The sequence below is a fragment of the Erythrolamprus reginae genome, chromosome 1 (assembly GCF_031021105.1).
Source record: "Erythrolamprus reginae isolate rEryReg1 chromosome 1, rEryReg1.hap1, whole genome shotgun sequence".
In the NCBI taxonomy this organism is placed as follows: Eukaryota; Metazoa; Chordata; class Lepidosauria; order Squamata; family Dipsadidae; genus Erythrolamprus; species Erythrolamprus reginae.
The window spans coordinates 63,495,209-63,519,941 of record NC_091950.1 but is presented as its reverse complement, the minus strand read 5'-3'; the positions used below and the strand labels follow the sequence as shown (position 1 = coordinate 63,519,941).

General features: G+C 39.0%; 1 protein-coding gene across 1 annotated transcript in view; it reads right to left on the bottom strand.

The window, feature by feature from the left end:
- STON2 (stonin 2) overlaps window positions 1-24,733 on the bottom strand; it is a 90,840-nt gene that overhangs the window by 43,960 nt on the left and 22,147 nt on the right. The window contains exon 4 of the mRNA XM_070753935.1: window positions 22,115-22,312. Within this exon, the coding sequence (XP_070610036.1) occupies window positions 22,115-22,312 (198 nt within the window). The remainder of the gene's footprint in view (window positions 1-22,114; window positions 22,313-24,733) is intronic.

Genomic DNA, 24,733 nt, shown 5'->3' with positions numbered 1-24,733 from the left:
TAAGTTACCACAGAACTCTTGTGCTATAAATTGTGACCTCTTCAAAAGTCAATTGAAAAAAGTCTCAAGATTCTTTGGGTGTGGTGGTGTTATTGGATAAAGACCAATTATTAAACACTATTTGGCACTTGTCCAGCCAAAGAGAAAAGAACACACATAAATGCAACTCTACTTAGAAGAATATCTAATCATACAATCATTATAAAAAAATTATTCACTCAGCAACTTATAAAATTAAAGTCTTGGCTTTAAGGTCACAGCAGTGATTTCCTAGGAAGCTTTACTTTCTCCAAATATTATTAAAACCAAGATTGGTTTTCCTCATCGCCCTATCAATCAATGATTTGAGTGTAAGTCTGCATTTTTTACACTATCGAGTGGAGTATTTTTTAGATAACTCTCTTTTCTCTGGCAAAATTGCTGGATTTAATATTTACCATAATAGCTGTGTAGTTTAGTGCAAGTCATTCAGAGATCTCACTAACTTCATCCCAGCAGTACTTTTCAGTTGAATGCAAAAAAGTGAAACAGAAGATGGAATTAAACTCTTAAATAGAAAGTTGTAATCAGTGCAGGATTTTACAGAAGTGAGTTTAATTCTTGAAAATGACATTGACTGTGATTGTCTTATGAACTTGTAAAACAAATCAAAATCTTGTACAGAAATACACCTGTCACTATTTTTAAATGCTGACATGCTTTATAGAGCATTCTGTTGTTTATTTTAAGAAAATTGTAACAAACAGAAACCTTGGACTATCCCCAAGTAACTAAGAAGCTTCTCCTACTTTGCCATCCAGTAAGTGTGCTAAAAGCATAAGCATTTCTTCTTAAAATGAGAAGCAAACTCTTCCCTATGTGAAGCTAGGTTCATTAGCCGATTATCAAAGAAGCAGGTTTGCCAAGGTGCAAATGCAGGCAAAGGGCAGCCGGTCTCATCCCCCTAGGCTCCCAGCTCAAATCACCAGTTAAAAGCACATGCTCCTTACGCCACCTAAGTATTCTCAGGTTACACATGCAGTTAAACCTTCAGCACCGGAGTTTTCAAAGATATTTACAAGCAACGTGTTGCTCAACTCAATTCCTTCTCCCCTCCCACCCCACTTCACCCCATATAACATTTGCTTCTGTTTTTGCCTTACTGCCCATTTAAAACTTGCCAGCCTCCTTCCCAAAGCTAAAATGAAATAAATACCTTGTTGTAGCCCTCAGGAGAAAGTGCCGTGTGTTAGTTAGTTGAGTGCGCGCCTATTCCAATGCCTGCTGTGGCGAGGCTTCCCCTTTGCATCACTGGAGCTGTGGGAGTGGTGTGGGGCGGTATGCATTATGCATGCTTGAGCAGGAGCTGTGGCTGTTTGCTTGCCTCAGTCAGCCCAGCTCATTCGGTGTGGGCAGGGCATAAGGCGGTGAGGGGGGGGGAAGCTGGGAGAGAACTTAGCAGGTTACTTGCAAATCAAACAAGGCACACCCAAGGAGGAAGGAAAAGTGACAGACTCAAAAAAAAAAAAAGGCAAAGTAATCCCTTCATATACATGGAACTAGCTAATGATTTCTGTGGTGGGGAGGAAAGGAAGTTATACCTGAAGGGAAACACACAAAGGACAGGGGCATTGAGGAATCACTTGTTTTTTAATAACTGCCTGTGGGCAACAAAACTCAGTGCTTAAAGACACAGTAACTCTATTGTGAAATAAAAACTGAACTAAAGATCCCATTTCTGGGGTGAACAATGAAGAAATACTTCAGATTTTTAAAAAAATAAATCCTAAAGAACCAGTTTAGTTTATCTTTAATTAATATTTAGGCATTTTTCTGATCACACAAACTGATGATAAACCGTCTTTTGATAATCTGAAAATCTTATATTCCAGTGACTAGATCAATAATAGATTGTATTTTAACTACAACATATTTTCCTCTTAAAAGCATGCTGATAAACTACTAAGTAGTTGGGGGAATATTTTAAAGCATCTTATTTTACAATAATACCATCAGTGTCAATCATCTATGCTAAAAAGTCAATTTACATTAAAACCAGAATTGAAGATAAAGTCAAGACACTGGCTAATACCCTCAAATTCAATGTTGACTTTTCAGGTTTAAAGAAGAGATATTAACTTGTAATGTAGTCTTCCCTCATCCGATGACCTCCAGATGTATAGGAAAAACTCCCATAATCCCCAGCATAAAAAACAATGGAAATAAGAATGCCACAAATCCAAAAAACCCCTCCAGAATATTTTAATTGTTGGCCCAGAAGTAGAAGTTCTTATTACTCCTTGAAATCTCCATGATAATCCATAAGGACAATATTGTAGGCCTGCAATATCATTTCTTTTTGCTCAGTAAAGGCACGGTATATAAATACAGTAATAGAATACATTGAAGCTTCAAAGTGTTGGATACAGCAAGCCAACATTCATAATGATTTACATCATTGTATAAGTGTACTATGTGACATCATCTTCATCAATTACATGAATTCATTACCCAAATGAACATTAACTCAAATATGCATATTTTTGTCACTTGTGTAATGTTCTTATGCAAATTACAACATTGCCATAATGACGTATTTTCTACTTTGTCAATCAGGAGCATTCCCTATTGGTTTATTAAAGTGAACTTTTACCTGGACTTGGTTTTCCATGGAAGAGATTGCACATTTAATCAATAAAAACTCAGCAGAATTGGATTCATGGAAAGCCCCTTGCTGAAATACAAATAATACAGTATTGTTTGCATTTCAGCAAATGGCTTTTTGGGGTCAAATGATAGATGATAATGGTCAAATAATAGGGAATAAATGATCAACACATCAGACTTTTATTCACTACTTAGTATTAGACTGCGATATATAGATTCAGTATAAGTTAATTACATGCAGGTTTTTTTTTAAAATGTGAACTTGGTATTAGGTTACACCACCTTGTGGCTAAAAAAGGCATTATAATTCAGAATTGATTTGAATTAAGTTCTGATTCAGGGCGGCGTACAACAGTAAAATGAATACAAAAATGAAAAAATACTCCAAAGTATGTTCTGCCGGGCTCTCTGATAGGAGCCTCCCGAAAATTCAAGGGTACAAATTTCAGACACACAGACGTTTGAAAATTCAAAACTATGTTCTTTATCACAAAATTCAAAATAAACTAAAGCACTTTTTGTATTGCAAAGAGCACTCGTCCCAAAACAACCAGGTAGTCTGTACAAGTTCCCTTAACAGTCATTAAGTACTTAGCTAGCAGCTGTGAAGAAACTTCACACCCCTTCTTCTTCCAAGGAAGTGACACACACACACACACACACACACACACACACACACGTTGCTCTGCTTTGGTTTCAAAGGCGTGAAAAAGCAACAAAGTCCAGCAACACAAGATTCCTGATGAACTGCGATCAGATATTCTTCCACAATGGCCAAACCCACATGCTGCTATTCATAGCAGCAGCCCTAACTATTGGAGCCCCACCCAAACACAGGTGACCTCCCTTATTTCCTGTAATATGTTCTTACTTGGTTTCTTCTACGCATAATTTTGTGCTTGCATGGGTCCAAAACGTCATCATCTGAATCAATGGAAGATAAGGGAGACTGACTGCCTTGGCTGTGTGCCAAGCCCTCCTCTGCCGAGTCACTCCCACTTTCTTCTTCGTCCGAGGAAACTAAACTCTGAACTGATTCTGTTGGCAATAACACAGGCCTGTGACATGTTGAAGTTTCCCCTGCATCCACCTCCCCATTCCCTGGGGCAGGAGCTGGGCCAGAGCCAACCACAACAAAGTAAATATAATAAAAATGAATACAAAAGTTAAAACTCATTCATACTACTGGCCGGAACTGAATACTATCACTCAACGACCCCAGGCCTGTCGGCACAAGCATGTTTTCAAAGCCTTTCAGAAGGCCAGGAGGATGGGGGCGGTACGAACCTCTGGGGAGAGTTGGTTCCAGAGGACCAGAGCTGCAACAGAGAAAGCCCTTCCCACGGTTCCACCAGCCGGCATTGCTTGGCTGATGGGATCCAGAGAAGACCAACTCTGTGTGATCTAATCGGTCACTGGGACAGGTGAGGCAGAAGACTTTAATGGGCAAGGATGCCATTAATTGAAAGTCTGTAGGATGTAGATTGTGGTTCAGCTTGCATTATATCAATTCTTGTCATTCTAATATAAATGAGTAAAATGGCAGTCAATTAAATGTATCCATTTTCTAAAGGATATTTTTGTTGTTGGGAAGACTGAAGTGAAGAGTTTTTCTCCCAAAGACAGCCTCATGAAGAAATCTTAAGCTTTGTCTTCTAGATGGAAGAGGCAAAATTTACACCTTTCTCTCAGCTTCATCTTTTATGACCAAGAACAGACCTCAACCATTCTAGCTCGTTTTAAAGTGATTATCATAACCCCTTTTCAGTCTTCTGTTCTCAAGACTAAACATTCTTGTTGCCTTCAATCATATGACTTTGCTTCCTGTCCTCTGGTTATTGTGATTTCATTTTCCTGAACCTATTCCAGTTTCTCGGAATTCTTTTTGAGGTGTGGTAACCAGAATTGGACACATTACTTGGAGGGAGACTGTCCAATATTCTTCTTATGTGGATAGGAATAAAATCTTTTGCCTTTTTAAAAAAACAATGTCCCATAAGTGATTCATAGTCAGCTTGCAAATTAACTATTGTTCCAAAATCATTTTTTAAGATTATTCCAGTACTATTATCAAGCCAGGTCTCTCCATTCTAGAACTGTGCATTTAATTTCTGTTCTCTAAGTGAAGAATGTCATCACTTTCAAGAATAAACCATATTTTTATATTCAGCCCATTCTATCTAATCTATCAAGTTAATTTCAGATTTTATTTCTATCTTCCGGGGATATAAGTTTGATCTCATCTGCAATCTGGTTAGCAAGTGTCATCCAAATAACTAATAAAAATAATTCCAACAAGGCAGAAGACTGTACCTTATAATACCCCAGTATCTGACTCCATTTTTATGAAAAATCACTGAAGAGTGCTATTGAAAAATGATTTTATACTTACTGTGATAGCTATGCCATCCACCCAATGATTTACTGGTTTGCAAATCAGAATAATGTGAGATATTTTGTCAAATGCTTTACAGAAATCAAACTTGTGAAATCAAATTCTACTAAGGTTAAAAAAGAATAAATAATATGATTTGATTGCTTACTTGTATCTGGACTATTATTAAGTGTTGTACCTTATGATTCTTGATGAACATATCTTTTCATATATGCATGCTGAGAGCATTATGCAACGAAGACAAATTCCTTGTGTGTCCAATCACACTTGGCCAATAAAAAATTATACTCTATTCTATTCTGTTCTGTTCCGTTCCATTCTATTCTATTGATTGCAAAATTTGGTATTACTATATCTACATTGGCTTCTTATGATTACTACACTGTATTTAAGATGTTTAGAAATTGCTAGATCGGTAGTTTCCTGGATCCTCCATTTTTCCTTTTTTGGAAGATGCCTTAAATGCCTCTACTTAACCTTATACTTCATCAATTTATTACAACTCCTCAAAGGTAATTCAGGTAGTCCTAGACTTTTTTCATAGTTACAACCCATTGTAGCATCCTCATGGTCACATGATCAAAATTCAGATGCTTGGCAACTGACTCATATTTATGATGGCTGCAGAGTCCCGAGATCCCTTTTGTGATCTTATGACAAGCAAAGTCAATGGGGAAACCAGATTCACTTAACATCCATGTTACAAACTTAACAATCAGAGTGATTCACTTAACAACTGTGGACAAGAAAAGTCATAAAATAGGGCAAAACTCATTTATCAAACGTCTCACTTAGCAACAGACATTTTGAGTTCAATCGTGGTTGTACATCGAGGACTACTTGTAGATAAAGTTGCAGCAAGATATCAATAGTTCCTTCAGTACTATAAGTGGCAATTCGTGATTTATATTTATTAAAAGTAAATAGGCCATATTTGACCATTGATTGTGAACCCTAAGCTTTAATTCTACTCTTCATACACACTCTCTATTGGGAGAAGACTGAACCAAAATATAAGCTGGTAAGTAAGTCTTTTGTGCCTTGCATGCATTTTGCCATCCTCAATGAATAATATATCCATCTCCTTTAATTTTGAAAATACTTAAATCCTTTTTAATAGTTAGTATAAATTACCACCCTTAGCATGTTATCAATCTTAGCTTTCCCAATATTCCTACAGGATTTTCCTTCTGGAAATCTTTTGCGGCCTGAAATAACATGCTACATAAACATTAAAGTTTTTTAAAGTGCTTAGTTCATAGCTGAATAGAACACTCTAAAATAAAATATTCTTTATATCTTGATTTGAAGATGGTAACATGCTGATCAATCAGACAAGTGAATTTTAAAGTTTGTGACAGCTAGACTTTCTTATTAAGAAAAAGAAAACACTGGGGTCTCCCTTCTTCCAAAATACAAGGAACTGAACTACTAATTGCTTTCAACTCCATGACAACTCGACAAAACATTTTCAGAGTGCAGTCATTATTGTTGATTCATTAAGGTCCTGATCTGAAAGTAGGCTAGGACCAAATAAATCCTCTAACACAGCAACGCCAACAGTTTAATGAAGATGTGCTCGGTCACCCTTATTAACCCAGTCTGTGAAGCAGAAGGGTTGCTCCATTGCTTTACTGTAAAGCACAATGGAAACTAATTTCAAAACAATGTTTTGCTTGATGTTCTTTAAAATTCATAACCATGCCAGAGGGGTCATTTATCAGTTAAAAGGCAGAATAAGTTAGTGCTAGAAAAAAAGATAATCTTTCAAATCTTGCAGCAATCTTTACCTGCAGTTTTATTTGATTGTGTCTGGAAACAATAATTCACAATGCCATTTCTTTGAGTAAGAAATTGCACCCAAACTTTATCAGGCTAACAAATGCTTCCAGTAATAAAAGGACTTCTTTTAAAAACAAGAAAGCAATAGCCTGAATTGTTATAAAAGGATTAATAAAAGTCAAACAATGAGAAAAGAAAATGTTAATAAAAAGAACCAATTCCACCATTGCCATCAGGTTCAGCCAATTTCTGCTTCCAATAAAATTTTACATTGTCCAACACAAAATTATGTAAGAGAACAACTTTCAGTTTGTAATATTAGACATGTACACACTTAAAGAATAAGAACTAGTTAAATAATTAAAGAGCAGAGAGTTTCATTTTGAATTAGTTTTATTCAAATTTAGAAAACTGAACATTAATATTAATCCACAAAGGATTGGGAGAAAGCAATTAATAAATTTGGATAAAACACATAAAAATCTTATCAAGAAAATTAAACATGTATGGGATCTTGGTGTGGACTTACTTATGTATGTATCTTTATTTTCCAAATGAAAAATACATAATACATTTTTGCTTTCTAAAATCTGGCTTAACCTTAGTGGTTGTGAGCTTTGATATGTGAATTTACCATGTTTAGTTTTTAATGGACTGGCATTTACACAGTGAGAACTCACATACAATTTGAGAGGTCCTCTTAAACTCTTAGTTTCTGCTAAAAGAGCAGGTAGTAACTATAGGAAGGATGACCTTTGTATAGTGTTGTCTTCTGCTATTCCTGTTCTAGAACAGGAAACCCTACTCACAGTCATTCATGCTTTGGTCACTTCACATTTGGATTATGACAATGGGGATTGAAGACCACTTAAAAGTTACAGCTGGTCCATATGGGTAGTATGGGTCTACCTTGAAATACCCAAGTAATATAATTTGGCTTCCTTATTTAAATTGACTTTCCGGGCAGCTCAGGACTAGGATTCTCTCAACCTTAGGTCTTGTGCAGACCAGTGCAATTCTTTCAGAAGACTTTATATATGTGTGTGTGTGTGTGTGTGTGTGTGTATTTTTTATTAATTGATTGATTGATTGGATTATACCCATATTTAAAAAGAAGCACATATAGGATTGGATATGCCAGAGGTGGATTCCATTTACCTTCACCACCTGTTCACATCATGAAGTTTTGTGTGCATGCACACACTCTACTCATGTCCCCTTGTGCGAATTTATTTCCGCGCATGCTCAGAAAGTGATTTCAGCCTGAAACACAGCTGAAGAGCTGCTCAGTTATGCTTCGGGTGAAGAAATAAAGGTCAGTATTAACCCAGGGGTGGGTGGGCAGGTTTTTTTCAAAGCAGAGGACTAGGAGAAGCTGTTCTTAGCCGCTCAGAGCCCATTTTGGGGTGAGCGGCATATAAATGCAACAAATAAATAAATAAAAGCCACCCAAACCCGAAAAAAATCACAGAAAATTCAAAAAAAAAAAAAAAAGATGGCTGCCCTCATGGACCAGCACAGGCAGAACTAGATCTGTGATACCATCTTCATATCACTAGCGCATCGCTAACAGTTCAGGGGATCTGGTCCAAACTGGGAAGAACTGACCCCTGGGAAAAGTGCTGTGAAAGTACTAGTCAAATAATGTTTTTGTAGAAATCAGCTGGCTCAAGCCGAAATGAACATGAATGGCAGCTTCCAATTATCAGTAATGGTCGGATAGTATGCCCATAGCTGTGTAAAGTGGCTCATGAATGCTGGGCAGATTCCAGCTCTAACCATATAGCAACATATTGTTGATAAAAGTATGCCAGATCACATCCATGGCAAAAACTGCCAGAACAAGAGGGGAAAAAAATCAGTTTAAATGGAATAGTTAAGGACGATTTTAAACTGCTGAGAGCAATGTCATGAAAACATGGAAGTAAAAAAAAAAGGATTATTGGGATATGTTCCTGCCTGGCAAGGGGTCTCTTTCTCAGAAGGGAGAAAACAAAGGAATGAAGAATGGGCAGATATTTGAGCATTTTAGGTTCACCTCCTATGACTAAGAATTAATGCAAAGCATCAAGACAGATTATGGCATGCAAAGAATTCCTTTTACATTGTCTGCTTATAAAACACACAAAACTGTTTTTATACATTTCACAAAGAGGGAGGGGGGAGGGGGAAAGCAGAGGGAAAGACTGAGCAAAGTTGCTATGGAATAAAATGCCTGTTAGCTTCAGTCTTGAAAGAGGTTAAGAACAGAAAAGACTTAAGGAAATCTTGCTAATCTCCAAGGATACCCCATAGTTCACATGGATATTACTTTGCTTGAGGCAGTTCAGCCTCTACAAACAAATCAGCCCAGAAGCAAGAGAAGAAACAAGTTCCTGAAAGCAAAGCACCCAAAAGTGTTCCAATTCTTTTATGAAAAGTTTCCCAACCAAATTCTAATGCTGTGCAGTTAGAGAACATCATGTCACAAAAGAGGCACGGCAAAGCTCTTTGGAGAATACTAACTGTCTAATCTGCAGAGCCAAGATTCTTTTATTCAGTATGATTTAGCTGTGTGCTATAATGTTTTAGGACTGGCAAGCATCCCACTTCTTCTCAACTCAGTATAATACAGAGAACTGTATAAAGCACATAACAACTACTTTTCGTCCAGTCAGAACTTTGAAGATCTATCGAACAGAATAGAAAAATAGAATAGAATTCTTTATTGGCCAAGTATGATTGGACACACAAGGAATTTGTCTTGGCGCCTATGCTCTTAGTGTACATAAAATAAAAGATACATTCATAAAGAATCATGAGGTACAACAATTAATGATAGTCCGGGTACAAATAAGCAATGAAATCATATTAGGAACCAGTGAATATAAATCATAAGGATACAAGCAACAAGGTTATAGTCATATAGTCATTAGTGAGAGGAGATGGGTGATGGAATGATGAGAAGATTAATAGTAGCGCAGTCTTAGGAAATAGTTTGACTATTTAGATTATACTATCTGCATCCAAGAGACATAATTAAATTCATGATTATTAACAAAACACATAAATTGCTACCTTTCAGACTTCCTGCCCCCCCAGAAACAATAAGAGCTCCATCAAAGTACCTTTCAGGTATGGATATCTGACCAATTCATTGCCACACAGCTGGATCATAAAATGCCTGGAAGTCATTGGAGTCAATGAAAACATCAGGAAATTCACAGAAAAGGCAATGAAATATTGGAAGACTGAGCTTTTTGTTGGGAATGAAAGCTATGGACTGATCAACATCAGAAGGGGCATCTTCCAGGGGGACACTTTGTCCCCATTGCTATTCATCATCGTTATAATCCTTCTGTCACTCATTCTACAGAAAACAAACCTAGGCTACCAAACTGCTAGGAATTCACCAAAAATTTCACAACTGCTGTATATGGATGACCTGAAGTTGTACGGAAAATCAGAAACTAAGATACAGTCACTAACCAATACAGTGCGAATCTTCAGCAATGACATCAGCATGGAGTTTGGCCTGGATAAATGTGCCACAGTGGCACTGAAAAAGGGGAAAATAACTGAAAGTGAGGGCATTGAAATGCCAAATGGTCAAACCATCAAGTGCCACCAGCCAGAAGCCTACAGATACTTGGGCATCTTGCAACTGGATAATATCAAGCATGGTAATGTGAAAACTGTGATCAGGAAAGAGTACATCCAGAGGACCAGAAAAGTTTTGAAGAGCAAACTGAATGGTGGCAACACTATCAAGGCTATAAATACTTGGGCCATACCTGTCATTAGATACACAGCTGGCATAGTGAATTGGACTCAAGTAGAGCTGGACAACTTGGAAAGGAAAACCAGAAAATTAATGACGATCCATCATGCACTACACCCTCACAGTGACGTTGACAGGCTGTATTTACCAAGGAAAATAGGCGGCAGAGGACTTTTGCAAGTGAAGCAGACAGTGGAAGAAGAGAAGCATGCATTAGCTGACTATGTGAAGGAGAGCAAAGAGTCAGCATTGATGGAGGTCAACAATAGGAAGCTTCTCAAGGTGAAGCAAACCAAGGACCAGTACAGAAAAACTGTAACTCAATGTTGTATGGACAGTTGGTGGAACAAAGCATTGCATGGCCAGTTCTTGGAGAAGATTGAAGGCAAAGTGGATAAAGAAAAGACCTGGTCATGGCTTACAAGTGGAACACTCAAAAAGGAGACAGAAGGACTAATACCGGCGGCACAAGAACAGGCCATTAGAACAAATGCTGTCAAAGTCAGAATTGAAAAATGAACAGACGATCCAAAGTGCAGACTCTGTAAAGAAACAGATAAAACAATCAATCACATGCTCAGCTGCTGCAAAAAGATCGCACAGACTGACTACATGCATAGACATGATGCTGTGGCACAGATGATCCACTAGAACTTGTGCAGGAACTACCATTTACTAGTGGCAAAGAACTGGTGGGATCATAAGCCCGAAAAAGTGGTCGAAAATGAGCAAGCAAAACTACTGTGGGACTTCCGACTTCAGACTGACTGAATTCTGAAACATAACACACCAGACATCCTGATTGTGGAGAAAAAGAAAGTATGGATCATTGACATCGCAATCCCAGGGGACAGCAGAATTGAGGAGAAGCAGCTAGAGAAATTAGTGAAATACGAAGATCTAAAAATCGAGCTGCAACGACTCTGGCATAAGCCAGTGAAAGTGGTCCCAGTGGTTCTTGGCATGCTGGGCGCAGTACCAAAGGATCTCAGGGGACATTTGAAAACCATCGGAATTGACAAAATCTCCATCTGTCAATTGCAAAAGCCTGCTTTACTGGGATCGGCAAACATAATTCACCGCTACATCAAGCGCCCGACTGGTGATGAAATACGAAATCCAGAATAGTGATCTCGTTTGCTGTGTTGTATTGACATAATAATAATAATAATTTATTTATTTGACTTCTATGCCACCCAATCCCAAAGGACTTTAGGATTGCATTGACTGACAACCACCCTATAATGAATTATTCTCTGCACTCTATGATGAATAGTTAATCTGATATTTAAATACTTCACTCCATCTATATATTTCCTTACCCCAACAACTGCATAATTACTTTAATACATTTATATCCATAATGGTTTAAATCCCCAAATAGTTCAAACTCTGGGAAGCTTCTCAGAAATATAATTCTTGAACCTCTAACATACTGCTTATAGAGGAGTGGATAATTTTTCCTCCCAGCTTGATACTGTAATCTAAGCATACGTATTAACAAAAGGAACCAGCGGATGCAAAATGAGTTGATTATGAAATCAGAGGTAAACATGTTTGAATTTCGGTTTTATATCTGTGTGGTCAATGTGACCTATTGGCCTGTGTGGTCAATATTTTGGCTTCTGAGTGCTTTATATCTACTCTGATGGCAGTCAAGAGTTAAATTGTCTGTTCATCCCACTCAAACACACATATTAAATTATATCTTTCCCTCAAAATCTCTTTAGGACAGTTCAGGAAATTACAGCAGTGGCTGTATAAATTTCCATTTCTATGTCTGAGCTATGATAACCATCAGCAAACTTCAAGCATGAGCTAATATGTGTCTGGGCACTGCTGCCTGGAGCTCCAATTTCAATCAATTGGTAACTTCATCAAAAGCATCCAGTCCCAAAAACAGAGCTTTATTCTCCCTTTTCCTTTTAATAGGTGTTTGAGGTGTTTATTGAGAAGAAAAATAAAAATCAAGCTGTAAGAAAATTTAAACAAAAACAATTTGCTTTTTTCCTTTACTGAGGACAAATTAAAATGTGTCTTAAATTAAACTAATGAATTTGTCAACCACATTATTAAAATGATCACAGCCCACAATGTGAGCACAAAACTACCCTCTTAGGGTTCCTGAATTGTTCTTAAGCCCAAATCAGAACATATATATTTTATATTATGCTCTCTGTAGTATTTCTTCAGCAGTGGCCGATATCAAAACTTTTTAAAGTATTACCATTCCTGATTTCAATACTGAGATCCTTACAATTGCATAGCACACCTACTGTAATTTCTCTAAAAGTTCTAGAGGTAATAGGTCATGCGACATTACTGTTCTCATCATTTAATTTTTTTTTTAATTAAAAGAAGAAAATGCAATTCTGATGAAGGGACTGGAAACCAAAACATACAAGGAAAGGTTGAAGACTGGATACTGGGTGGATAGTCTAGTGCAGGGGTAGGCAAAGTTGGCTCTTCTATGACATGTGGAGGTTAACTCCCATAATTCCTGAGCTAGCGTGGACTTCAACTCCCAGAATTCCTGAATCAGCATGGACTTCGACTCCCAGAATTCCTGAATCAGCATGGACTTCAATTCCCAGAAATCCTGAACCCGCATGGACTTCAACTCCCAGAATTCCTAAGCTACCATGATTGGCTCAGGAATTTTGGGAGTTAAGGTCCACAGTTATAGAAGAGCCAACTTTGCCTACCCTTGATCTAATGGATAGTCTAGTGATAATCTAGTGAAGAGGAGGTCCAGGAGTGACATAATAGCAGTCTTTGAATACTTGAGGTGCTGCCATAGCGAGGAGGGGGGTCACACTGTTTTCAAAAGCACCAGAGAGCCAGACAAGGAGCAACAGATGGAAGCTGACCAAGGAGAGATTCAATCTGGAAATAAGGAAGAACTTTCTGACCGTGAGAGCGATCAACCGGTGGAATGGCTTGCCTGCGGAGGTTATGAATGCTCCAACACTTGGAGGCCTTCAAGAAGAGACTGGATTGCCAGATGTCTGGGATGGTATACAGTCTCCTGCACCAGCAGGAGGTTGGACTAGAAGACCCGCAGGGTCCCTTCCAACACAATCAATCAATCATTCATTCAATCAATCAATCAATCAATCAATAACAGAACCAGTGCATCATCGTTTTTCTTTTATAGAGACTAAAGAATGACAACTAAGGGGACTTCAGAGGCAAAAATTACCATTTCAGAAACACGGAGTAAATCTAAAACATCACATACGAGGAAAGGTTGCAGGAATTGGGCCTTGATAGTCTAGCAAAGAGGAGGTCCAGGGGGGACATGATAGCAATCTACAAATACTTGAGAGGCTGCCACAGTGAGGAGGGGAACACATTATTTTCCAAAGCACCAGAGCGCCAGACAAGGAGCAATGGTTGGAAGCTGTCCAAGGAGAGATTCAACCTGGAAATAGGGAGGAACTTTCTGACTGCGTGAACGATTAACCAGTGGAACAACTTGCCCACAGAGGTGGTGAACGCTCCAACATTACTGACCTTCAAGAAAAGACTGGACTGCTATTGGACTAGTATGATGTAAGATCTCCTGCACCAGCAAGTGGTTGGACTAGAACTAGATGACTTGCAAGGTCCCTTCCAACTCTAATAATGAATAGATAAAATAAAATAAAATAAAATAAATGAATCACAGTTACAAACAGAAGGAGGTGAAGTAGGATGGACTTGAGACTTTGGAACCTACTCAGATATTGTGCTTTATTTGTTGTTCTAACTTGGTAACATGGTGAAGTTATCATAAACTCTCTGAATATTTTATATATGGAACATAAAAAGGTATTAAGAATTGGAAGTCAGAAGAAACAGAAAATAAGAAGTGCGGGGGAATAACAATTCTACCTTAAATCCAGGGAAATATTTTTAAGACTCTACTTTTATTTAAAGATTTTGAGAAATGGGGGAATAATTCAGACTAAATTTTAGTTATTTCCCTGCTGTTTTTCAATTATTGTATGTTTCACAGTTTTCTAGTTGATTGAGAAAAAGACTAATTAGACTTTAAGTTTTTAACATTAACAAGTGGATGATACCAAGCCTCAGATATTGGTCTTTGATTAGCCACTTTTGTGTGTCCAATCTCTTGAGAGTAGGTAAACTTCTACATCCTGTATTAAACTTTACAATGGTAGCACTAAACATCTAATAGCTTTTTCTCTCTCTCAAATTGCTTCACGTGATAGATATAATTATTCTATTAAAGTTGTATGCGCTAAACCTACGAAGGGCAGGAGCACATATCTCTTTTTTTCCAGTTCTATTACCTCCACTCCCTCTCAGAAACAGCTGCTCTTGAAATGAAATGATGACCTAGAGACTTTTCAGTTCTCAAAGAGACAGATGGATATTACTCTTCCCCATTCCTTAAGGAGCAGTTCAAATATGAAAATTGGTTAGTGCATATTATAAACAGAAAAAGATCATAGATAAATAATGTGTGTATGTGTGTGTGTCAGAGACATAAGGCTGATTCTAAAATCAACTTACCATAGTACAAAAATAATAATTGGTTTTAAAAAACGTATCCTCGTAACAGGCTTCTACTTATTCCCAGCTCTTAATGGCAAGTAAAATTTGGGTAGGTGGTTGATATGGGGTTTTACCCTAGGTCACACCTGCCCCTGGATTAAGCATGGGTTTTTTTTCAGTATACAGATATTTGCCACCGAGAGGAGGGGATCACGTTATTTTCCAGGGCACCAGAGGGCCAGACCATGAGCAACACAGATGGAAACTGACCAAGGAGAGATTCAACTTGGAAATAAGGAAGAACTTTCTGGTGGTGAGAGTGATCAACCAGTGGAACAGCCTGCCAGCGGAGGTTGTGAACGCCCCATCACTTGATACATTCAAAAGGAAATTGGACTGCTATCTGGCTGGGGTGGTGTAGGATTTCCTGCTTGAGCAGGGGGTTGGACTTGATAACCTGCAAAGTCCCTTTCAACTCAAATAAATAAATAAATAATAAATAAATTAATAAATAAATAGATAGATAGATAGATAGATAAATATGTAAGTAAGTAAGTAAGTAAGTAAGTAAGTAAGTAAGTAAGTAAGTAAGTAAGTAAGTAAGTAAGTAAGTAAGTATTCTCCTACCATATGTCATAACAAACCACCTTTCTGATGCATAAGAAGACAATGGAGTGAGAACCTAGGCAGTCTTACCTCTACAACTTCAGGGCAGAAAATTGTAGTGTTTTTATTGTCAGCAAGGAGAAAAGAAACTTGGAAAAATGCCAGTTAGTGTACCAAAAGCTTCAAAATGAAATAAGGACAACACCAATTCCTGACTTTATAACAAAGACATAGTGAAGCTCAGTTGTGTGGGCAGCACAATTTATGTAACATATTTTTTGTCAATTCAAGGATGGATGGAATACATAACACAGCCTTGAGAAAATAATGCAAACTTGCATGCGACAAACTTCACTGCTTAGAATAAGATATTTTATAAATTTCATTTAAAAAAAAAAAAATCATAGCATTTTTAATGTTCTCATTAAAAATACCTGAAGCTGAAGTGAAGATCTGCTTTGGATCTAGAACAATATTATTCTAAGTGGTGGATATATATCTGAGCCAGTAAGGTAAATATCAATATAAACATTTACTATGTATGATCTAATGAGCAAAATAAGTCAGTTAAGCAAAATTACATAAAGTGTAAGAACAAAACGTTCTGATTACTTTTGTTCATATATCATGAGTTTTCCAGAAAATTCCAAGTCCTGTGGAATTTTCCAGAGGAAGCATAAACTGATATTGCGGATCTAATTATGAATCACCATCCTGCTGACAATTTCATGAAAGGAAATTGTGCATTGGCCAATCAGAAGCCTGATGAGAAAAGTGACTCATCCAGAAGAATTACCATCTGCCCTCAAGTTCACAGTTGCTCTTGATTATTACAATTTCTTAATTTATCTTTTAATAGATAAATTACATCTTTTAGTAGAGTAGCAGTAGATGAATTAACAAGTCTGCAATTTCCCATCCTTATAGGACTAAAGTACTTTGACAATAATTCTTGGTTCCCATTTATTCCACCCAAACTCTGGATTATATCATCAATTGCTTTCATTTCTGTTGGGAAAAAAGTCTAAATATTTTCCAGCATTTACCATGCCGGATGCAATTTTAATATTAGGTGTTTGATATCTAGCTGATCAAGTAGTTGGTCTCATTGTGTTGGTGCTGCCATTGAGGGAGGGGAAATATATGATTTTTATGTTGTGGGTTTCTAATGTTGTAATCTGTCCAGAGTTGATCTTACTTAGTTGGGTAGCCATATAAATAAATAAAATATAATAAGCTGCATCTAGATCACTATATAATTTATAAGCACACACAAAAAAGGAACTACCCAATGTAATGTCACACATCCAAAGGTATAAGTGGGGGTTAAATTTTGTGATGAAACTAAATACATTGTAATTATTAAAAGTCTTTTTGAAAATCCATCAGCATTTCATTTCAGCATTGTAAACATTGATTGCTTCATAGATTACAGTTCGCTCTCTCCCCTAAATTTCAAAACTCACCCAAACTGCATCCAGTTTAGGTCACCACAATACAAAAAAGATATTGAAACTCTTAAAGGAGTGCAGAGAACAGCAACAAAAATTATTGGAACTGGAGGATAAAGCTTATAATGACCAGTTGTGAGAACTGGGTATATCTAATCTAATGATTAGGGGTGACAAATAGCAGTCTTCTAAAATTTGAGGGATTGTCACAGGGAGGAGGGAATCAACCTGTTCTCCAAACAAGCACCTGAGGGCAGAAGAAGTAATAGATGCAAGCTTATCAAAGAGATAGCCAATCTAGAATTAATGAAAAAATTCCTGTTAATGAAAACAATTTAATTAGAACAGCTTTCCCCAAGAAGTTGTGCATGCTCTATCACTGGAGTTTTTTTAAAGAGGAGATTAGATAGCCATTTGTTCAGAATAGTATAGGGAAGTGATGACAAACCTTTTAGAAACAGAGTGCCCATACTGAAACCCCAAACCCACGTATTTATTGCAAAGTGCCAACCCAGAAATTTAACCTGAATAATGAGATTTTACTACCTAAAATAATGATAAATAATGCAGAGCTCAGCTAATTGTTCTAAGAAAAATGTGATAAATGCACTTTTATGACCCTTCATTTTTTTCCTGCTTTTGAAATATTATGCTTAGCAACAATAAAAAAGTAAAAACTTTTGTAATATCTTTCTCTTTCCCTCCCTCTCTTCACCCCTCTCATCTCTCTCGCTTTTCCCTCCCTCTCTTTCTCTCCATATTTCCCTCCCTCCCTCTTTCTCTCTCTCCCCTCTGGCTTTCTTTCTCTTTCCCTACCCTCACTCTCTTTCTAGCCCCCTTTCTCTCTTTCCCTCCATCCCTCTTTCTTTCCCCCCTTTTCTCTCTTCCCCCCTCCCCATTTTTCTCTTTTTCTCTCCCCTTCACCCTCTGCCTCTCTCCCTCTCTTCCCTTCCCTTCTCCACTCTCTGTCTCTCCATCCATCCATCCATCCATCCAACCAACCAACCAACCAACCAACCAACCAACCAACCAACCAACCAACCAACCAACCAACCAACCAACCAACCATGCTCTCCTGCTCAGCTTCACATGTTGTATGAATTCAATCACTTGGGCTGTGGAAGGGGACTGGAGGCTGGAAGGCAAAACCAAGATTAGATATCCACACAAACTAAGGCAACTCCAACCTAGATCCTGTTGGGGAGACACCCCCCACCCCCGTTCTCTCCCCTAGTGTGGGCAGCCTGACCACAGCTCCATCCTCAGAAGCGATCAGCAAGCAAACAAATGTGGCACTCCAGCTGGGAGATAGCAGCTGTACCTCTGGCCACCAAAAGTGGAGCAGGGAGGGCGCGCACCTTCCCCACCGTGGCAGCAGTGCTGGCACTGGCCGGAAGGGACACATGAGCCAAATGTTTGGAGCCACGCTCAGCAGAATTTGCAAGTGGGCTCAACGGGGCCATTTATTGGGAAGGCAGACCCCGGCCTGTTTAGTTCACTTCAGCATAGGTTGGAAATGCAGAAGGTAGAGGAAATCCGTGCCTCTTGGTGTTCAGGCTTTAAAGACTCCTTTAGGGTGACTGGAAGGGGAGGGAAAGACCAACCAGTGGTGGAAGCAACCAACAGGAAGCCAAAGTGGAAGGAGGAAAGTGCCCATGGATTGCCAACACCTGTCCTATGACATACTGTGCTGGGGTGATGGCACATGTGCCCACAGAAAGGGCTCTGCATGACACCTCTAGCATGGAAGTCATAGATTCGCCACGAGGGGTATAAGGTCTTCTGATAAGTAGAGGGTTTGTGTAGAAGACCTCCGAGATTCCTTCCAACTCTGTTATTCTGTTTTCTGTATCCTTGGATGTGGAAAACTGGGTAATATTAAAAATATTAAATTGACAACCTTAAGACTTCTATGTGTACATCATATATTAGTTAATTTAGATTCATTTTATAAAATATACCAACGTTTTCTTTTTCCAGTGAAGGGTAGGAAAACTACAACAAATTCTGCTACAACAAGTAACCCAACTTCTGAGCCCAATCTTTTTCTATGACTCTCTATTCTTTTTATACAAAATCTGCTTCTAATTAGCTCTCTACCATTTAAAATAGCTGCTTCTAAAATTGGTTCTGTAAACCTCCCATCAGTGTTTAACCACATAATTCTGCTTCTTACCAATTATGATCTCATGATTCTTTCCCACACTTTTGTGCAACAACCTTAAGTGGATTTTCCTATTTCAGTAAGTAGATCTCAATCTCTCCCCCACCACCACAATTTTCCTTCCAGATCTTGGGGACCGAGAGGGATCTTTGCTTTGTTTTGGTGATGGAAAATTACACTTTTGCATGGATAAATCAGTCCAATAATCAAATTGAAGTCATTTATAATAGCACTTAGTGTTACTGTTAATTCCCATCTCCATCCATTTAAAACAAGAGACCAATCACACATTAGATTCACGATAAGGATTTGGCATACTGTGATGCTGTGATTATGCATCATAAATATTATTTAGTATACTATAAAGCTGTACTTTGCATATGCTCAAGGCTAGTTTGCTCTCAGACATAGTTTCAACATGTTTCTTGATGGGTATGATTGTCCAATTACCCTCTTATTCTCAGAATTTTACAGAGTTGTTTGTTTTAAGAAAAAGAGAAAAAAGAAACACTCTTTCATTTTTCCACTGTATTTTCTTCTGTTCAAAGAAAACTGGTTAAGGAGGGAAATAGGAAATAGCCACATATTGTATTTATTTTTGTTTACTTGAATTTAGTTAACTTTATTGTCATTGCACATGGTACAACAAAATTAAATGCCGCCTTCACTGTACATTATAACTATTAAAAATAAAAACACAAACATACATCCTTTACATTCTGTATAATTGAAATTGAAAACCCGATATTGCACTGTACCGTAGAATTCAACATTGTTATAGCCCTGGGATAGAAGCTGGTTTTTAGCCTTTTTTATTCTTGTTTTTATTATCCTGTACCACCTGTCAGATGATAATAGTTCAAAAAAAGGGTGCTCAAGATGACATGGATCTTTAAGAATGTTTTGACCTTTCTTAAGGCAGTGGGAGCTATAAAGCTCTTCCAAAAAGGGGAGAGGGCAACCAATGATCCTCTGGGCAATGAAGTTTACTCTCCGGAGAGCTGGATATCTGATCTATTCCTTCTAGAGTCCACTATAAGCTCCTTGGTTTTATTAAGGACAAAGTTATTGTCTCCACACCACTAAAGCAACCTTTCCACCTCATCTCGATAGGCAGACTCATTACCCCCAGTTGCACCACTGTTGTGCATCTGAAAATTTAGTAATAGTATTACTAAAATTTAGTAATAGTATTAGTAGTGTGAATGGAAATGCAATCATGCACATAAAGAGTATAGAGTAAGGGACTCAACACGCAACCCTGTGGTGTACCAGATTGTGGTGTACCAGATTTAAGAATAAGTGCTGAAGAGATATGATTACTTAATCTGAGACTGGCCAGACTGGAAATCCATAATCCAAAGTCAAATTGAAAAAGAAAACCCAAAATTCATAAATTTTGATTAATTTGGAATCTTCTCTGTGAAAGCAGCTGCATATGTTCTTAGAAGCCAAATTATATGTAGTTAATGATCTTATTCAAACTTTGTACCTATAAAACATTTTTGTAAAACCTAAAAGAAACATATTTTATAGTCAGCAACTTGAAAACAATAAATGACTACCTTTACGTTGCAAAATGTATACTACTTACTATGGAATGATCTCCAAAACTCCCAAAATGCATAGGAACAAACAGTTTAATTTCACCAAAATACTGACAGTCACTTTAAGTATACAGTGAGCATCTTCCTACTTTGATAACATACCAGTTTCAAGGTTACGACAGTGACTCAGACTAGAGTTTTCATCAGTAAGCAATGTGCTTGTAAAGCGCAATGGCACATTAATGCTGCTTAACAATGGCAAGCCAACAGTTCCCATTGTATTATTAAATGAGGACCATTAGAGATGGATGGGGTGGGTACATGGGAGGGTACAGAGAAGGCAGGACCATGAATGGGTGTGAATTGAGGTAGGTAGGTGGTGCTGCAGAGTACAGGATCCCAATACCATTACTTATTCGAAATATCAAATCACAAGGTCTCCCATCAATAACTTTAGATCTTCATTTTCTCTTCTACAATATTCCAACATTAATCTTAGGCTCATGATTAATCTGTTATTTGTAGTTTAACACCAATATGCATTTTGTAATTTTCTTCACTAATTCTCCCTTCTAATCACTTTTATAATCTGTCCCATATTTTGTAATATTCAGAGTCCTCCAGCTCTTTCAGACTCCTTGTCTTCATGTCCATTTCTGTGCAATCTGTGATTTTTAAAAATTATTTTTATCTTCTTTGGGGACTTCTTCACCAAAGATGCTTTTTCCAAAGGCAACTGGATTGTATGTTTTTTTTCCCTTGAAAACATTTTGCTTCTCATCCAAGAAGTTTCTTCAGTTCTGAATTGAACTGAAGATGTTTCTTAAACAAAATGTTTTCGAAGAAAAACAAAACAAAAAAGTACAGTTGCCTTTTGAAAAAGCACCTGTGGGACAACCATTCTACGGATGAGTAAATCTCCATAAGCAAAGGCTGGAGTGATCTTTAAAATATGAAAGCAGAAACATTGGGGCAAAACGGTACTGTAACTAAAACTTCAAACACATGTCCGACATCTGCCACCTCATTATTGGAGTTTGATAACTGGAATAATAGCATCCAGAATGTAGGAATAAGACAAACCAACTTACTTGATGCTGCCTGAAGTATGACTATTTCCCTATAATGGGAATTTACTGGAAACAGGTAACCTGAATTCTGTAAGTTTATTCAACAATATTTGGCCAATAAAAGGGAAGAGTATAACTAGAGTTGTCTTGAATGAGATAACTTATAAATAAAATAAATAAAATTGCTTACCAGTTGAGTCTTCAGCAGATGCTCTTCCACTAGTCAAATCCTCTGTATTTATTGATTGAAGATCAGTGTAGGAAGGAGTGATACTTGGGCTGCTACTATTATCTGAAGTAGTTGTCCAACTGCTCTCTGAAGTAAGAGGTTGTCTCTCTGAATATCCCAAAGAGGGACACATCCAACAAAATATTTTTGGAGATGAGGCTTAAAAGAAAAAAAATAAGTTTATTACATTTAATGGCCTAAAAAGAGTTCCTTATAGAGAGATTATTAAATATTAGAGAGGAATGTGCAGAACATGAAAATTGTGGGTTGTCAGGGTTTTTTTTTCTAGACTAAACACATTCATTTAGTCCAGATATAGGCAAAATTGGGCTCCTTTGTCCTGGATTAGGGGGGGGGAAAGACAATGCTCTGGGCACAAGTGTTTTAAGGTGAAGAATCAGAGCAGGTAAAGGTCAGGGTTAACAGCTGTTGAGGAGATATGGGCAAGTGCTGGAAGACAGAGAAGGTGATGGAAAGATTAGGAGAGATTAGGAGAAAGCAGACTGGTGGAATGGGATTTATTTAATTATTTATTTATTATTTGGATTTGTATGCCGCCCCTCTCCGAAGACTCGGGGCGGCTCACAACAAGTGAAAACAAATCATAAATAATCCAATTAATTAAAATATTTAAAGATTTAAAAAAACCCATATACTAACAGACACATACACAAGCATACCATGTATAAATTAAACGTGCCCAGGGGGAGATGTTTAATTTCCCCATGCCTGACGGCAAAGGTGGGCTTTGAGGAGTTTACGGAAGGCAGGAAGAGTAGGGGCAGTTCTGATCTCCGGGGGGAGTTGGTTCCAGAGAGCCGGTGCCGCCACAGAGAAGGCTCTTCCCCTGGGGCCCGCCAACCGACATTGTTTAGTTGACAGGACCCGGAGGAGGCCCACTCTGTGGGACCTAATCGGTCGCTGGGATTCGTGCGGCAGAAGGCGGTCTCGGAGATATTCTGGTCCGATGCCATGAAGGGCTTTAAAGGTCATAACCAACACTTTGAATTGTGACCGGAAACTGATCGGCAGCCAATGCAGACTGTGGAGTGATGGTGAAACATGGGCATACCTGGGTAAGCCCATGACTGCTCTCGCAGCTGCATTCTGCACGATCTGAAGTTTCCGAACACTTTTCAAAGGTAGCCCCATGTAGAGAGCATTACAGTAGTCGAACCTCGAGGTGATGAGGGCATGAGTGACTGTGAGCAATGAGTCCCGGTCCAGATAGGGCCGCAACTGGTGCACCAGGCGAACCTGGGCAAACGCCCCCCTCGCCACAGCTGAGAGATGGTTTTCTAATGTGAGCTGTGGATCGAGGAGGATGCCCAAGTTGCGGACCCTCTCTGAGGGGGTCAGTAATTCCCCCCCCAGGGTAATGGACGGACAGATGGGATTGTCCTTGGGAGGCAAAACCCACAGCCACTCCGTCTTATCCGGGTTGAGCTTGAGTCTGTTGACACCCATCCAGGCCCCAACAGCCTCCAGGCACCGGCACATCACTTCCACCGCTTCGTTGATTGGGCATGGGGTGGAGATGTAAAGCTGGGTATCATCGGCATATTGATGATACCTCACCCCATGTCCTTGGATGATCTCACCCAGCGGTTTCATGTAGATGTTAAATAGCAAGGGGGAGAGGACCGACCCCTGAGGCACCCCACAAGGGAGAGACCTCAGAGCCGACCTCTGACCCCCCACTAACACCGACTGCAACCGGCCAGAGAGGTAGGAGGAGAACCACTGAAGCACAGTGCCTCCCACCCCCAACCCCTCCAATCGGTGCAGAAGGATACCATGGTCGATGGTATCGAAAGCCGCTGAGAGATCGAGGAGCACCAGGACAGAGGATAAACCCCTGTCCCGGGCCCGCCAGAGATCATCCATCAACGCGACCAAAGCGGTTTCCATGCTGTAACCGGGCCTGAAACCCGACTGCTGGGGACCTAGATAATCGGCTTCTTCCAAGGACCGCTGGAGCTGGAGTGCCACCACCTTCTCGACAACCTTCCCCATAAAGGGAAGGTTGGAGACTGGACGATAGTTGTTAAGTACGGCTGGGTCCAGGGAAGGCTTCTTGAGGAGGGGGCGCACGAGCGCTTCTTTATAGAGTATTGGAAAAACTCCCCTCCCCAAGGAAGCGTTGGTAATCTCCTGGGCCCAGCTCTGTGTCACCTCCCTGCTGGCCGAAACCAACCAGGAGGGACACAGATCCAGTAGACAGGTGGCGGAACTCACAGCTCCAATGGCCTTGTCCACTTCATCAGGTGTCACCAGATCAAACTCTTCCCAGACAGGTGGACAAGTATGTGCCCCAGTCACCTCGACTGACTCATTGTCAGTCGACTCTGTTTTACAATTGGAGTCGAGGTCGGCCCGGATCTGAGCGACTTTATCAGCGAAAAACGTGTTAAACTCCTCGGCGCTACTCTGCAGGGGCTCCCCAACTCCCCCCTGGTTAAGAAGGGAGCGGGTCACCCTAAACAGAGCGGCCGGGCGGGATTCTGCTGATGCAATCAAGGCGGCATGGTACGTGCATCTTGCCGCCTTGAGCGCCACTTTGTAAGTCTTAATAAAAGC